The sequence below is a fragment of the Cyanistes caeruleus genome, chromosome 5 (genome assembly GCF_971803275.1).
Source record: "Cyanistes caeruleus chromosome 5, bCyaCae1.hap1.1, whole genome shotgun sequence".
Taxonomy (NCBI): Eukaryota; Metazoa; Chordata; class Aves; order Passeriformes; family Paridae; genus Cyanistes; species Cyanistes caeruleus.
Genome location: NC_141705.1, coordinates 25,720,161 through 25,735,989, shown reverse-complemented (window position 1 = coordinate 25,735,989; position 15,829 = coordinate 25,720,161). Strand labels below are relative to the sequence as shown.

Genomic DNA, 15,829 nt, shown 5'->3' with positions numbered 1-15,829 from the left:
CAAAAGCACTGGCAAAACCAGGACAATTTAGACCTGTTTTCTCAATTCAGTCTGTAAAGGATATGGAATACGACGTTGCAGACCTGTTCTTTTCATTTAGTTTAAGTTAAGGAAGTAAAAAAAAAAAACCCAAAGCTAGTAAATGTTCTGATTGACAGGTAAGTCTTGGGTTGAACTAAGAACAGTGTGAAATGGATTAAGATCAAGTAATTCTTGCAATTAGGAAATATGAAGCCGTTAAATTTGCTTTCCTTATGTTTAGCATTCCATTTGTATATTTCATATCCTCTGCCCTAGTTTTTCATTCTTTGGTGAGGAAGCAGATAAAAAAGCAGGTGTATTTACATCAGCTCTACTCAATCTCTTCCTCAGGCATATATTGACCTGTCATTAAAATGTATGAAATCTGCTGGGAAATGGGGCTTGTTCTGATCCCACTTCCATAGCAAAAATCGTGACTGTCTCCTCTTAAGTCAACATAATTACTGTAGGGTGAGAATAAGGCTTGGTGTTTTAACCCAAGTCTGAAACTGGAAAAGGTCCCTTCAGAAGCAGCTTTTGTATTAACATTTTATAAGTTACTATCCTTCTCAGCAGCTTTAATTTCCTATGTGTTGACAGCCTATAAGCAAATATATTTTATGACCAGAATTAGATGAACCAATGCTGTGGACATTTAAAGTGTGTGTAATAGAATATAGTCTGTTATAGGAACTCAGAATATACTACATCCAAAATAGTACTTCATGTTCATGTCAGGTCGATAATAACTGAATTCTAATATTGGTATGAAGTCTTTCAGTGTGAGAAATAAGTTGATAGTACTGACTGGCTAATTTAAATTATGGGAGGGAGGGAGGGGGGGAGGCTCTGCAGGTTAACTGATGTGCAATTATTTGGTATACTATGGATCCTTCATAGTATCAGTAACATGCCCATTTCTCCAGAGTGCAGTCATGGGTACAGACCCTGCAGGAGGAATCTCCGTTCATGTGTTCCGGCCAGTTGTAGTGAACCAGTGCTTTATTTCCTCTGCAACTGCCTCATCCATTACCATATCTTGTTAGGCTGCTTTGCTCTATTTCATTAGGTTTTAAACAGACTGGGTCTTTTTGAGCTTTCCTGTTCTGAACAGCTAGAAATCTATGACAGTTTGCACTGCCAGAATCTCAATTTACTCACTTGAACAGTGTGACTATTTCTTAGATCTCTTAGCTGTCCATTTTCAAGTAAACTGTCCATTTTTTAAAACCTGTCCATATTTAAGCAAAACATTAATTCCCCAAAGTGAACAGCAACTGGAAATGATTATTAAAACTGCTGGAGAGTGTTGCTTTGAAATGAATGAGTCTGATACCAGTACCTCTATTTTGTACCTAGCCCAATGAAGGCCAGCATACGTATGTTTTTGTCATCTGGACATGACCAGGTGTAGCTGGAGACACAAATTGAAAATGGTTACATCTATTTCTCAAGTAAATAATCATCTGGCTTATGATTTACCATCTACAGCTCTGTATTAACTCAAGTCTGAAGCTATAGGGTACCTGTAGACATGAATAAAATGCATGTTCTGTATGTGCTGCATGTCTGCTAGCAAACATCAACAGAGAGTAATTAATTTCTCTTAACTGAAGAGATTAGGAGAAAACTGATTGTTTTAAAGCATCACTCTGTTTCCTTAGGTATCTTGAAATATAAATATAGATGCTATAAAAACATATCCAGTAAGCTTAATTTAGGATTTAAGATATACAATAGTGTTTTTAAGGGAAGAGTGGGGGGAAGGATGAAAATGAAAGTAAGTGGAAGCCCAGCACAGAGAGTGGTTTCTGCAGCCTGGAATAAAGTGACTAAATTCTCTATGGTGCATTGGTAAAAGAGGATAAGAGGGAAATGTGGGAGAAGAAAGAGGTGACTCAAGAAGGAGGCTCAGAGGCCTATGCCTGCCTCCCTCAAGGGCATATGTACCTGAGTCAGGCTGATGTTATTTTGGAGGGAAAAAATGTTAAAAAGAATTTTAATACTTCTCATTGTCAGTGGAGATGATACAATTAGGAAATCCTTTTGTGTCAAAAAGGTTCATTGTGTGGTCCCCCTATTAAGAGGAGTTGTTATCACTAGAAAACTGTGAAAGTAAAACAAAAAATGCTGTTGTTAGAAAGATGGGTTGAAGAAGCAAACAAGCATTTGGGGATCTCAGTAAAAGAAGTATATGACCTCATGGCAGTGATAGACATAGTTATTATTTGTTGATCCAGAAAAAGAATTAAATAAGTCAGAGTGAGAAGAGGATAAGATCCAGTGGGTAGCCTTAATGTTTTGCTTCACAGTATTTATTTGAGCACTGTATTAAACCAAAGGGGGTTTTCAAACATCTTTCAAGAGTTTACCTGTCTTGTAATGTATTGCCTCCTATTCTGCTGAGTGATATATAAATAGCTACTCACTTTAACTTTAATTTTAAATCAGTATTAATAGCTCTTTGGGACCAACATTTTACAGCCTTTTTCTATTTTTATGCTGAGTGGAAAAGAAGAGATGAGTCTAGGGAGGAGGAGAGAGAATGTGAAAAAATACCTTAAGCTATTCTTGAATCATGGAAAAATACTATGCACTTTTCCAAAGGAGTCAAAAAAGCTTATTTTCACTTTTTGAAAACTGAAACCCCCCCCCTCCCAGTTAAGTTTGAAACTTGAAACAAAGTAGGCTTCTGAATTCTAGAGATTCGGTGCTTTGTTTGAACACAAATATCTGGCATCCAAAAAAAGCCACATTTAAGTGAACACAATTTCTGAGCACAACCATTCACTCTTCCTTAGGCTTTAGCAAATCGTATTAATACTAGTCCCTATTTGTGAAAATGCACTTACTGTTTGGTCTGACCAAAGGACTCAAACAAAAAAAATACTGCTTAAATAATTTGTAGGTGGGAGATTTTTAGTTGTTTCTGTAAAATAGATACGGTAAATTCCTCCAAACCCCAATGATTTACGAACATCTGCTGGTGGAAAACCAGAAACCTTAACATTTAGATATACATAAAGTTCCCCTGGGTTTGTCCAGTAGAAGTTAGACATAAAGATTTACTCACCATTAGTGACACTGGAGCCAAAACAATCCAGCCTGGATAAATGAGGATATGGTAATCTCAAATGATAACTGTTTCACTGAAACTCATTATATTTCAGAAATGTCACCAGTTTTTCTTGCTGTTTGCATTTGCTATAGTTAAAGGTTACTCAGTAAAAATGAAAATGCTGACAATTCCCCTTCCCAGCTATTCCAGTTCTCTTTTCTCCCTTACCTATAAAGCTTTCCAATACAAAGTTCAATTGGATTCTTCTGGAATTTTTAGTTACTTGTGATTAATAAACATTTCCACCTGCCCAGTCCTTGAATTTCAGACCAGTTAACTGTTTTATTCTGGCAGCAGACTGCATGGAGGAGTGAGAAGAGGAATTCAGTGATGGGAATGGGTTCAGGATACCCTCTTGGGCTCTGTGTGGTGCCTGCAGTTGGCAGAGGGGTGTGTTTGTGTAGGGACAGAGCCTGGATAGTGGGGGGTGAGCAAGGCCTAAGTGAGAGGTGATGGTGCAACCAGCCGTTTTGGTAAATGCAATAGATGACATAGAATCATAGAAAGATCATCTAATTCCAACCCCCTCTGCCATCTGTACCAAGCAGCTAATGAAGGACCAAATGAATGTGAAGAAAAGTTATTGAAATTATTGCCAAGGTACTTAGAAACGTTTGGGAGACTTTATGTTTTCAGGATTTCTTTTAATTTTTTTTACAATCAAGTCTAAATGAACTGTGTTTATTAAGATTGTTAAGCTCTTTTACATGACCTGTCAGTGGCAAAAATTGCTTTTGCTATTAACCAAAAATTTCTTATATTGTAACATAAGAGTGGTGTTTCTCTTCTAGCATTAAATATGACTCTAATACATTTGGTTAAAGAATTTGAGATAGTATTTGTAGTTCATATTATAGATAAAGAAGTTATATGTTCTATACATGTTTAGGATGTTTTCTTTATTATTTGGATTGATAGGTTAAAGATCAATTCTTTTACTATGTAGTTTAAATTCCTGATGCTTGTGGGATACATCTACTTACTATGCAGACCTTTTGATTTGTGAATTATAATTACTTGCAACTATTCAATACATACAACTAAGCAAAGTCGGCTTTTGTCTATAATATAATAAATGATCAAAAAATAAAGCCAGCAAGTGACTAAAATTTTAGACAATAACTATGTCTTTGAAATCCAGTATCAGAAGAATTACACAGAACTCATATGTAGCAGTGGTAGTTTAATTACATAATCTTATATAGGGAAAACTGTACCTCTTTCCATTTTACAAATTAGTGAATATGGAATATATTAAAAATGTATTGGTTCCCTTAAAGCTTCAGAATTGGATTTCTAAAGATAGTGGTTCTATGAAAACAAGAGATGATGCAGTTTAAAAGGAAAAAAAATTAGCATTGTCCATCTTGTTAACACATTGATAGAATGATTGCATGTTGCAGCTCCTTGAAATTGCACTCTGTAGTTTTAAACATGTAAGTATTTGGTGACATACGATAAATACAATTAAAATATTTTAAGCTTATGGAAGCATTTTTTTCTCTACTTTTCCTACAGCAACTGTTTTATGTACCACTGTTTTTGCTAGATAGAATTCCTAAATTTAGTTGTCTTTAATTTTAATTCTGAAATTAAAATACTTTTTAAATCTGTGTCATTATATTTATTATTGACTTTCCAAAACAAATTGGTAACAATTGTTCTTCCAGGGAATGGTAATTTTGTTGGTTTTTTTTCCCTTTTTTGCAGGAGTGTTAGAAAAAACATGCTTTTATTCAAACGGAAGTGAGGGCCTCACAGTTAATGGTGACTTTGAAACATCTCGTGATCTTTTGCCAAATATGGTTGAAAACAGTTCCAAGACTGATCCCACAGTGGATCTCAGCACACAGCCCTCTTCTCGGACCACCACACCTTTATCCCACATTGACCAAATGAACAAGAACTCGAATATATTTAGAGAATCTTTCCAGGAAAATTCCTTTGGTCCCCCAACTCAAGCCACAGTCCTCAGTCATCAGCCTGCCTCTGACTCCACTTTGGCCGAGGGCTCCGAAGACAACACCCGGCTGTTTGCCACTGCAGAGGAGGTGACGTCGTGGTCTACAGATGCTTCTTTTAACAACACAGAGAGGATGACCACTCTGCCAGTATTAAGTCCTACCCGTCCATCTGTGTCACAAAAAATGGATCAGAAAAAAAGTGAGTTTATATTTTATTTGATTCCATAGTTCTGACCCAAAAACTGCAGATCATACTATTGGCATGTTCCCCAATGTGTTTTCTGTGAGGTCTAAGGAATGTGTCCCTTCTGATAATTTATTTTCTGGTGTACGTTCCATGCTGAAATCAACTGGTTTCTTATCAGAACATTTGTTCTACCTGTTAAGGAAAATGCAGTAAATTCTCTCAGTATGAAAACTTAAAATACATTCTTCAATTGGTGACAATCAGGCTTACCAAGGCTGGAAAATACTAAATCGTTAGATTAGATCTTATGAAATCTTTAGATTTAGATCTTTATTTTCTGTGATTCTTAAAAACTATGTACGTGGCAAGTACATTCCTGATCTTTGGATATAATTGCAGTTTTACTGTCTTAATGGATAAATTCTTTCCTAATTTGAAACAGTTTTTCTATGTAGCAATAAAGTTGGCATTTTTGAGAGAGAGTAACAACAATTAACTAGGATCAGGACATTTTTTTGTTTGACTATGAAAGTAGGTGCATTTTATTAATGTCATAGTAATTGCTATTGATTCATCAGGTGAGTGGCGGTGAAGGATTCTCTGATACTGTTTTGCTGATTACTGAAACACAAGGTTACCATATTGAAATGAATACATTTCTCTGGAACTGGTTATCATTCCTTTCTTCTTAATCCCACCAGAGCAGAAAGCAAAACTTTTGAATAAGGTCACAGGGAAAACTTAATGTAAATCACTGATTTATCAGTATTTTCTTCTCTCCCCTAGATTACAGTGGCTTCATAGGCCATTTGAACAGTGCAGGCTTTTTGCAGGTGCTATTTGCTAAAAGATTTTTTTTTAATGTAGCTTTCTCTCTTTTTCTCCCCCTGCACCCCAAACTCAGAATAAATGTATATAAATGCACACTTGAATCTTATTAGTGGTTCATTTATTTACTTCTTTTGGCAGCTTGGCAAATTATCACTGTGCCAAGGAACAACAAGAAAGCATGGTGCGCTACACTACAAATATTTCCATCACCGTATATGAGATATCTGAAATTTCAGAAAATATAGATGAAACAGTGTAAAGCTTTTTTACCTTTTTGTGTCATGTTGAAATATATATATATTATATTTTTATTATTTATTGTATATATTTATGATAGATTTATATTATTTATATTTATTACATGTATTTTATTTATATATATTACATATGCATATAACATGCATATGTAATAGGCAGATGTGTGTGTATGGAACATGCTATTTTTCCCTATTACAGTGTTAATAAAGGGACAGCACTACAGTGGCTCAGGACAGCCTTAGGTCTGGATTTCTAATCTTTCAGATCTTTGGGATTTGGTATTATTCTGAGAGGCACTTTTAGGATTTTCTAAGTATGTGTTTTATTCTAGTAAGTGCAGTTCATTCCAACAGCAGTATGGCTGCATGTATACTCGGTAGGTGTGACCATTTGGCATTCTATTGTGGCATAGTGTTTTCTGTGTAAAGAGAAAAGGACAAAAGGTTTTCAAAGACAAATTTGAAATACCACAGATTTCTTAAAAAAAACCCACAACAACAACAAAAAGATCCCATCCCAAAATGAGATATTTTGCCCAAAACCAAAACAAAACCATCTGGAGATAGTATGTTACTAATCAATAACCTTGCAGTCTTTGATTCCACTTTCAAATGTGTTTTGCTTATCTGTATTCATGGGGACATTGTCTTAATTCTGTATGTAGATTTAAAAAAAAATAAAAAATTTAAGTATCCAGAAGTATCCAGAAGAATTTGATCTCATAATAACTGTGTGTTCCCATTACTCTCCAAGGCATGGAGGACTAGAAAACAGGGGATTTCTAGCACTGCTACTCACTTCATTTCTTGTCCTGACCTTTGCAAATTATCTCCTTGTCACTGTTGGACACAAAATGATTCACATGGATGCAGCTCGAGATGTGGTGAAAGAAAGAGAATTGTTTATTTGTTCTTTCAATATTTATAGGTTTTCGACCATGACCAGGGATTGGATAGCCAGGTTAACCCCTCCCCAACAGCACTGGCCATGAGTGACGTCCATCAAAAGGTGTATCTTTAATGGAATGTATAAACACCTATGTTTATAGTTACTTTCCTGGGAAAGTGACTAGAACTTGTAAAAAAAGATATCGAAGGCCTATTTCTCAGGGTGACAACTCCTTATACTCATCTTTAGTCTCTTTGATCTCTTTTTTCCCAATAAGCTTGCTGCATGGAGAGAACCCTAAGGTAACACATGTAAGAACATGATCTGGTGTTCACAGGAAGTTGTTATGTATTCTGGTGTGGAGGACAATGAGATATAACTGGGAGATGAGATACAAACGGGTTTTGGAACAGTGAAACTGGAATATTCTCTTGGAATAATTTTTTTGTTGTTGTTTTGGGACAAGCAAAACTTAAAGACCACATCGGATTGGTGGTGATAGATCAAATTATTTTTATCTTGCTTAGTGTTTGAATCCAGCTGTGAAAATTAGCACGTGCCTGAAGAGGAGTAAAATAGGGCTGGCATGCTGAGACACTTGAATGCTATGCGGTAGCAGATTCCAGTGATCTGCAGTGAGTCCTGATAAGCATTCATTCATCCTCCCATGAACTGACATAACTTTTGAACCCATATAAAATGGAGCTTTGAGTTTTTAAAGCATATCTTATAAGGATATTAACCTCTAATTAAGTGTGAGGCTGATGTCCCATCATCATCAATGCACACTAGCAGATCACCTGTCAGTACAAGTTTCAACTGGTGCAAATGTCAGTAGGTGAGTACATTTCTGTTCATTTAGTAAGCATGCATAACTTGGACTTTATGCTGATTTTATGCAGTACAATAAAAGATAAATTATATGTCATGACATATAGAGACTGCCAGTTCAAAGCCAATGAGACAAAATTCTGTGAACACATTTGGACTGGCATGCATGTAACTGTTAAGTTTTTGGTCTGACGCTAGTATCCCTAGTGTGGATTTGCTTTACTGGTGGACCACACTTCAATCAAGGACCTTAATAAGAGAAATGATAAATATTGTGACCATATGCTATTTAGTCAGGACTTTAACACAAGTAAGATGTTGCTGGGTTAGTAACTGGAGGGGAATGAAATTTGGACCATGTGACATCAATTATTTAAGAAGTCCTTGAAGCAGAAGGAAGTTCTTTGGCAGAAATTCTAGCAAAGAATAGATTTTAATGAAATAGGAAATAGTCATTCCAATAGGAGTTAATGATACAATAAAGAAGAGATTAAATGTTTTATTTCCATTTTACAAGGGGAAGCAATGCCTCACAAATATATTAGAAAGTTCTTTGAAGGAGACTGTGAAAATGCTGGGTAACACAACATACTTGGCTTTTCAACATGCTGTTAAGAAGAGTCTTCACCAAGAAGTCTTACAGACGTGCTTGTCACAGACTATGTGTTCGTTAAAAGACAGAAGGGAAAATAAGAATGAATGGCTAGGCTCCAGAGTGAAGGCTGCTGATGGAGTCTTACAGACAGACAGTGTTTTTTGATCAGGGAAATCAGAAAATAGTCAAATAATAACATTTCTGCTAATCCAGATTTAGCTGGCTAAAATGAATAGCTGGGAACCACATAAAGGTTTCATAGTGGAGACAGTGACTGATAAAAATGTTAAAATGACTGTGCTAATAGATGAGAAAAATGCTGGAGAGTGGGAAACAATGCTAACTCTATCCAATACAATGCTGGACTTTCAGCTAATGTTGCCACCAAAATAAGGACCTGATGGTTTGCTGTAATCAGCATTCTGCCTCCATGAGAGCCCTCATCATGAAGTCTACAATGAACAAAATGGAAAATCTTGCTACATCAGTGTATAACTTCAGAAAGATAACTAGAATTGAAAAATAGCAGGCAACCAGACCAATAAAGACATGGAAATACTTAGATGTGGGGAGGCACTAAATAGAAGGAAGACCCTGTTTTCCTTCTGGAAAATTCATTCTGGCTTATGAATAAGTTGTTGTGATGGATATTCAGACCATTTTGAGTGTCTAGGTGAAATAGAACAGTTACTCAGTGTTTTGTATTATATGAGGAGATGCTTTTTTTTTTTTTTTTTTTTTTTTTTGCCTGTCAGGCAGTAAGCTAAAAAAAAAAGGAGACCTCATGGAACTTATTGCCACAGAGAGATGGAAAAACCAGAAAGCATGGAAATATGGAAATGCTTGGAGAACTTTGTGAGGGGGTGATCTGTTGGGGCTCATAGAAACAATAGTCCACTGGCAACTTCTGACTTGTGAAGGTTCAAGATTTTATGCTGCCATAAGTTGTTGTTATAGTCCTAGGTGGCTGTTCCTTACATTTGCTGAATATTATTAGAATTTTTCTTGAATATATAATGCTGGTCCCTACCAAAGGTCAGCTTCTGAGTTAAATATATCCTGTGTTAACTCTCTGTTGCAAAGCAACTGAAGGACTATGTTCTTCTATTGAGGAATTTGAGTTTGTGTGATCTCATATCTAAATGTTTTCTGGAGGCATGGGCCATGGTCCTAAGTCATGGAAACTGTAAAGTTTTCTGATAGCAAAAACATCAGGATGGGAGTCTTAGGTGAATCAATAGGTTCAGTAGTGTTTAATCATAGAGTTTAGAAGTATATGCAGTTCTGTTCATCTGTCAATCAATGCTTAACAGAAAAAAGACCACATATTAAATAGTAACTATTGTAAAAAATAAAGCATGGTTTCCCAAGGAAATATTAATACAATTTAGTTGATTTAATTGGCACTTTTTTCTCTGTGAAATAAAACTAGACTGCTCTTAGGCAGTAAAGTGGGAGACTTGATTCAAAAAAAGCAGACTCCCTGTTTTGTAATGGATGATTTGGGGAGACAGGAGGAAGGAGAGAGAGCGAGGGTGGACATTCTTACTAGAAAAACATTCTCTAGATGATTGAAATATACACTGGGACAGGAAGTATTAGTATCTCATTTTGTTTCTTCCACTCACTGGTGAATTTGCACGTGTATATTTAACATCCGGTTTGTTTTTTTATTTTTTTGTGCCAACTCTGCCATAGATCTGCCCTAGCAGACAGTCTAGTAACGTCTTGCCATTTCGCAAAAACGCTTTCAGCGGCGGAGCTATGCCGGTGGCCAAATCTTAACGTGAAAAGTAGCATGGCCAAGCTTGAACTCCAGCCATGTCCGTCCGTGCCCGGCATCCCCATGGCCGCGCCGGCTGTGAGGGGCTGCGCGGGCCGGACAGGTCCGTCAGCGTGGAGCTGGTCAGGTCCCTCAGCGCTGGCCGGACGGGTCCCTCAGCGCTGGCCGGACGGGTCCATCAGCGCGGGCCGGACCGGTCCCTCAGCACTGGCCGGACGGGTCCCTCAGCGCTGGCCGGACGGGTCCCTCAGCACTGGCCGGCCGGGTCCCTCAGCGCGGGCCGGCCGGGTCCCTCAGCGCGGGCCGGCCGGGTTCCCTCAGCACTGGCCGGCCGGGTCCCTCAGCACTGGCCGGACGGGTCCCTCAGCGCGGGCCGGACGGGTCCCTCAGCGCTGGCCGGACGGGTCCCTCAGCGCGGGCCGGACGGGTCCCTCAGCGCTGGCCGGACGCGCTCCTGCCCCCGCACTGCCGCCAGAGGGCGCCGCGAACGCGGCTCCTGCGCTCTGCGGGGCCAGAGCGGGGTCGGTGAGGGGCTTGGAGCGGGAGCGAGCAGGAGCGGAGCCGGAGAGGAGCGGGAGTGGGGCCTGGAGCGGGGCAGGAGCGCAGCCTGGAACGGGGAGAGAGCGGGGCCTGGAATGGAGCCAGGAGCGGGGCCGCTGACGCTCCCGGGGAGCGAAACACGATCACTTGCGTAAGTGTGGAAGAGGGTGAATACCCCCCGAGCCCTAAACGGTTGCTTTAAAGAATGAAGTAGAAAAGTGTTTTGGTAAAAGCGTGTCAGAGTCACTGTGTCAGAGTTTCAAAAAGCACAGGGTTTATGTTTGCTTGCTTGCTTCTTTTACTCTCCTTAAGCTCAGAGGAACCTCGGGTCTTTTCACCTTAGTGCATCTTTGAAACTAAGTGGCTTCGTTTCCTTTGCAATCCTCCACTCAGCCTAGATGTTACCCTAATTCTGTTATCACTTATCTATATTCAATTTATACATGAAATAAATCTCTTTGCCACTGCCCAGCATTTCTTACTGTGTATTTGGGGTTCTAGCACTACTAGAATTCTACTACACAGGATTTTGTGTTCTGCCACTTCTACTACAGAGAGGGTCAGAGACACCTTTCTGTTTGGTAGGAAAGAGCAGTATGAAAACTACTGTGGGGATAGCTGAATGCAATATATCACAAGTGGTGCAGAAACAAGAAATTCCATGTCTCTCTATCTCTGCCTCTCTATCTGCTGCTCATATTAAAGACATTTTTTTCTGCTGAAGTTAGGATATCCAGTAACTGCATCCCAAGTCAGTCCGTAAGCTTGAGTCTTCCTAATCCCCAGTATTTCCAGCAGTGATCTAATAAATCATTTTGTCTTTTAGCTCAATCTGTGTTTAATTACTCATACAAGTTGAAGTAGACTCAGTTGTGTAAGGAGTAATAGTGGCACTGGACCCATGGGACATTTTTAGGGTATTCTTGCCATGAAAAATAAAAAAGAATTCAAGATGTTGTTAAAATATTATTTTCTCTTGAAAATGGTTTTGGTTTTTCAGATTGGCACAGAAGAACATAAGCAATGTCCTAAATATCAGGCCAAGAATTTAGCCACTCAAATGTATCTTTGCCATGCAAACATGAATAGACTAATGTCATAACTATTAATTTTGTTGGTGCTTGAGTCCATGCTTGAGAGTGTTTTCTCTTCCAGCAGTAAAGTGTGTTTCATCATCTCACTTATACTTACATTTTCCCTCAAAATTAAAGATAATGAAAAAAGCTGCCTTGAAATTTTGGCAATACCATTCTCATTTAAAATTGCATTTTTTTTACTAGTCAATATAATCACTGTTAAAAAAAAAAAGTCATTCTGCTTTTCTTCTCTAGAAGAAATTTAATATTTGCATTTCACAGGGCAAAATTAGTGAGCTAGAAAAGAAACACTTAGATTTTCACTAAATTCATTATCAAGAGCCTGGTTTTCATCAGTTTTATCATCGCTGTTTCTTATGAGTACATGGGCATAGCTTGGAAATGACACCATGAAGTTTCTGACATGTATTAACTGAAATCCAAAAGATTCTTAACAGCCATTACTCACTATATAGTGTAATTTTTCATTACCATTTATGTTTTTAAGGGAGAAAAAGCTTGCTAGCTTTTATCACTTAGTGTGTTACTGCTGTCAGGTAACTTCAAGTTTGCCAAAAACTTCAGATACTTGTATGAAAATTGTAATGACGTTGCTAACATTTTCATACATTGACCTCCAGCTAAGCTTGTGATTTCAATTCTCTTTAATAAATTTGTGGCTCATTATTGACATCCTTCTGTTTGTAGTTCATCTCTTCAGATTTGGTCTGATGAACAATGTTCTGTGTAAGATATCCAAGACTTCAAATACTTGTTAGGATTAATATTGCAGTAAGAACAGTGAATAACTAATACACCCTCCTTGAAGTTCCATGTATCTTTACTCTTTAGCCTTTCAGTGGTGTGGTTTCCTTTAGAGTGAGAGATTTCCACTTCCACTCAACTCTGGAAATAAGGTCTGCTTGTTCCGGTTTAAATGATGTGTGCTTCTGAAGTTGGGATGTGTGTCCCTTTAAAACTTGAAAAAATAGAAGATTTTCAGTTTTACGCCTGTTATGCAGTCGTCATAGGTTTTTACACTTTATTGCTTGTGTTTTAAACAGATGTTTGTTTTCACATTGAACCATGAATTGACCAAGAAGCTAAGAAAGACATCAAATGTTTAGTGAAATTTTCAAGGATGGGAACAATGAAGCAAGGTATATCTGAAGATAATTGTTTGAGAGTTGCAGGCACTGACTTTTGTTTCAGACCCATCAGCTTGTCTGAAACTATTTATAAAGTATTTGTGTGGCTATTTCAACAAAAAGATAATGTTAATTAATCTTTTTCTGTTCTACATTGTGATTGATCACGTTGTTTCCAAAGGTACACCTTACATCTGGTAGCAGTATGTGATTTTATGATTGATTAAAGTTTTTCTGTTTTGTGCTTCTGCAAGGTCTGTTATGGATTATACACATAAGAGTGCAAGCCAGGTGTGGGTACAGAGTGATCATTAATATAAAATGGTAACTTCTAAACACTTGTTTATATATACTTGTTTATATATAAATACTGGAAAGTCAGATTGTTGATACAGCTGAGTGATTTGCAGTCACTGTCCTCTTTCACAATCATGTGAAATTCAAGGACAACATAATGAGTACCATGGTTTGAAGTCATTGTTGGGATGGGAATTTGAGAAAGTGATGAGCAGCCAAATACAGCTAAAAATTAATCTGGTTGTTAATCCGTACACAAAATCTGTGTTTCTTTATTATGACTGCTAGTTGAAAAAAATTATACACTCCAGTGAAATAAAATAGCAGAACTCCATACCAGAAATTAGGAAAATCTTTTTCACTGGATGGGTAGTGCAGAACCCATTTCCTGCACTGGCTGTGGGATCCTTTTCCAGAGAGTAATGGATGACAACATGCTGGCAGCAATCTCTCAGAGCAGGAAGATGGGTGGAGACCTCCAAAGAACTCTTTCTACCAATAGTTCTTTGATTCTAGGGTATAAAAAAATTTGCAGTAGAACATGAACATTTTGCATGGTTGAAAAAAGTTTAGCATTACAGCTGGTTTAACGATATTTAAGAAAATTTAATCCTAATTTTCATAGGGAAGCTTGTAGTTTCTCTCTAACTGACATAGGCAATTAAACAATGAGCTATGAAAGCATTGAAGGAAGCTGTTGATATTTATTAGTAGAGTTATTCAAAATAACTAAATGGACCATCTGTTATGAAAAAAGCAGTTGAAGTACAAGGATTTAAAAATCTCAGTTTGCACAAGCTATTTGCGGGCATAGTGTTCCTAAGATTTAAATGCAAATTGAACTGACATACAACTGTAGGAAACTTAATCATGTTAAGCTCCTAAACCTTTTCCTTTTACACACTGAAAAATAGGGTTGTTTTTGACCTTTGATTGCTCAGGCTGAGAAAGTTTGTCAGAATTCTTCTTTGTTCACACAGCAGAAGCATAATGTAACTGGAACATGAAAGAATAACTGCATTAATGTAGCCTGCTAGGCTTGTCTGTGAAGAGAAGCATTCAGACTAGTGGTAGAAAAAGAATTAGGCCTTCATTGAATGTTTTAAAAATGCAATGTTTAAAAGAAAATTCCAGTGCTATAAACAGGAGAGTCAGTAGCAGTTGGATAAAGAAACAGCCAAAGAAGTTGTATCTCATGTCCTGCAATTTTTTACCATTTTGCCAACATTTTGCCAAATTTGCTATCAAATTGAGAAGATTTAGGCTGCAGTATTTCTGGCTGACACAAACGATATTTTAGAGACAATGACTATGCTATAACAAAACAAGCACATATATACCTGAAAATTTTACATACCTGAAAAATAAAGTTGTGGGAATTTCCCATAGGGAAAACAATTAATTTGTTAGACTGATCAGCCTTAGTTAACTAAGGCTTTGAAGATCAACACCCAGATCTTAAACTTTCCTTGCAAATTTCCCCATGGGAAACTGCAGGTTGCAAATTATATGTTTTGTGTACTTGCAGTATTTTGGTTTTCAGGTGGGGTGCTGTATTCTGCTCTTAGGTTCTAGACAGATTTTGCAGGGGGGGGTTTGCTGTGTTAGTTTTGTCTGAAACTGAGGTGGATATGGTTATCCTTGTGAGATGTACTTGGAAAATAGGAGAGTAATTTCTTATTAGGTAGATCTCAAGAGTGGCTATCCTAGAAAGGTAATTAACCAAAGAGAACTGGCCAGCTCAGGCACAGCCTATTTCTATGCTAACCTATTCATAACCTAAAGTATTTAAGTCTTTTACAAAGCACTGTGTTTTTTCATTTTGTTTTGAACATAACAGTATTGGTACATAACTGTTGTCCATCAAGCTAGCATTTGTTTTCACTTATGGAAAACACATTGGTTAGAAAAACCCCCCAAAAAGTCCAACCAAAAACGTCTGGATGCCTGCCTGGTTCCAGTGGAGGCTACCTTTTTTTAAAAAAAGGCCTATCAAGAGGGGTAAAGTCATGCACATGTTTCAGAAGAATAGCAAAATTCTGTCCAATTTAATGTACCATGGAGAGTAGCCTCTAATGATAGATCTAATTGTAAAATTAATCTCAATATGTGTCTTTTGTTTAGTGGTAGCTCTTAGAATGTCTCAAATTTCACTAAAGAATTCTGTAATTAGGAAATGACTAATCAAAATACCAGATCTGGAGCTCAGGCCTGCTTGCAGGGGGTAATATGTTCAGCCACAGCTTTGGCTCTTGAGCTTACCTGCTCTCAGCTGTGCTTGCCCAAGGGATA

General features: G+C 37.6%; 1 protein-coding gene across 3 annotated transcripts in view; it reads left to right on the top strand.

The window, feature by feature from the left end:
• CORIN (corin, serine peptidase) overlaps positions 1 to 15,829 on the top strand; it is a 115,261-nt gene that overhangs the window by 18,361 nt on the left and 81,071 nt on the right. For all 3 annotated transcript variants that reach the window (XM_086890423.1, XM_086890421.1, XM_086890422.1), the window contains exon 3: positions 4,850 to 5,302. In XM_086890423.1, coding sequence (XP_086746549.1) covers positions 4,850 to 5,302 — 453 coding nt within the window. The remainder of the gene's footprint in view (positions 1 to 4,849; positions 5,303 to 15,829) is intronic.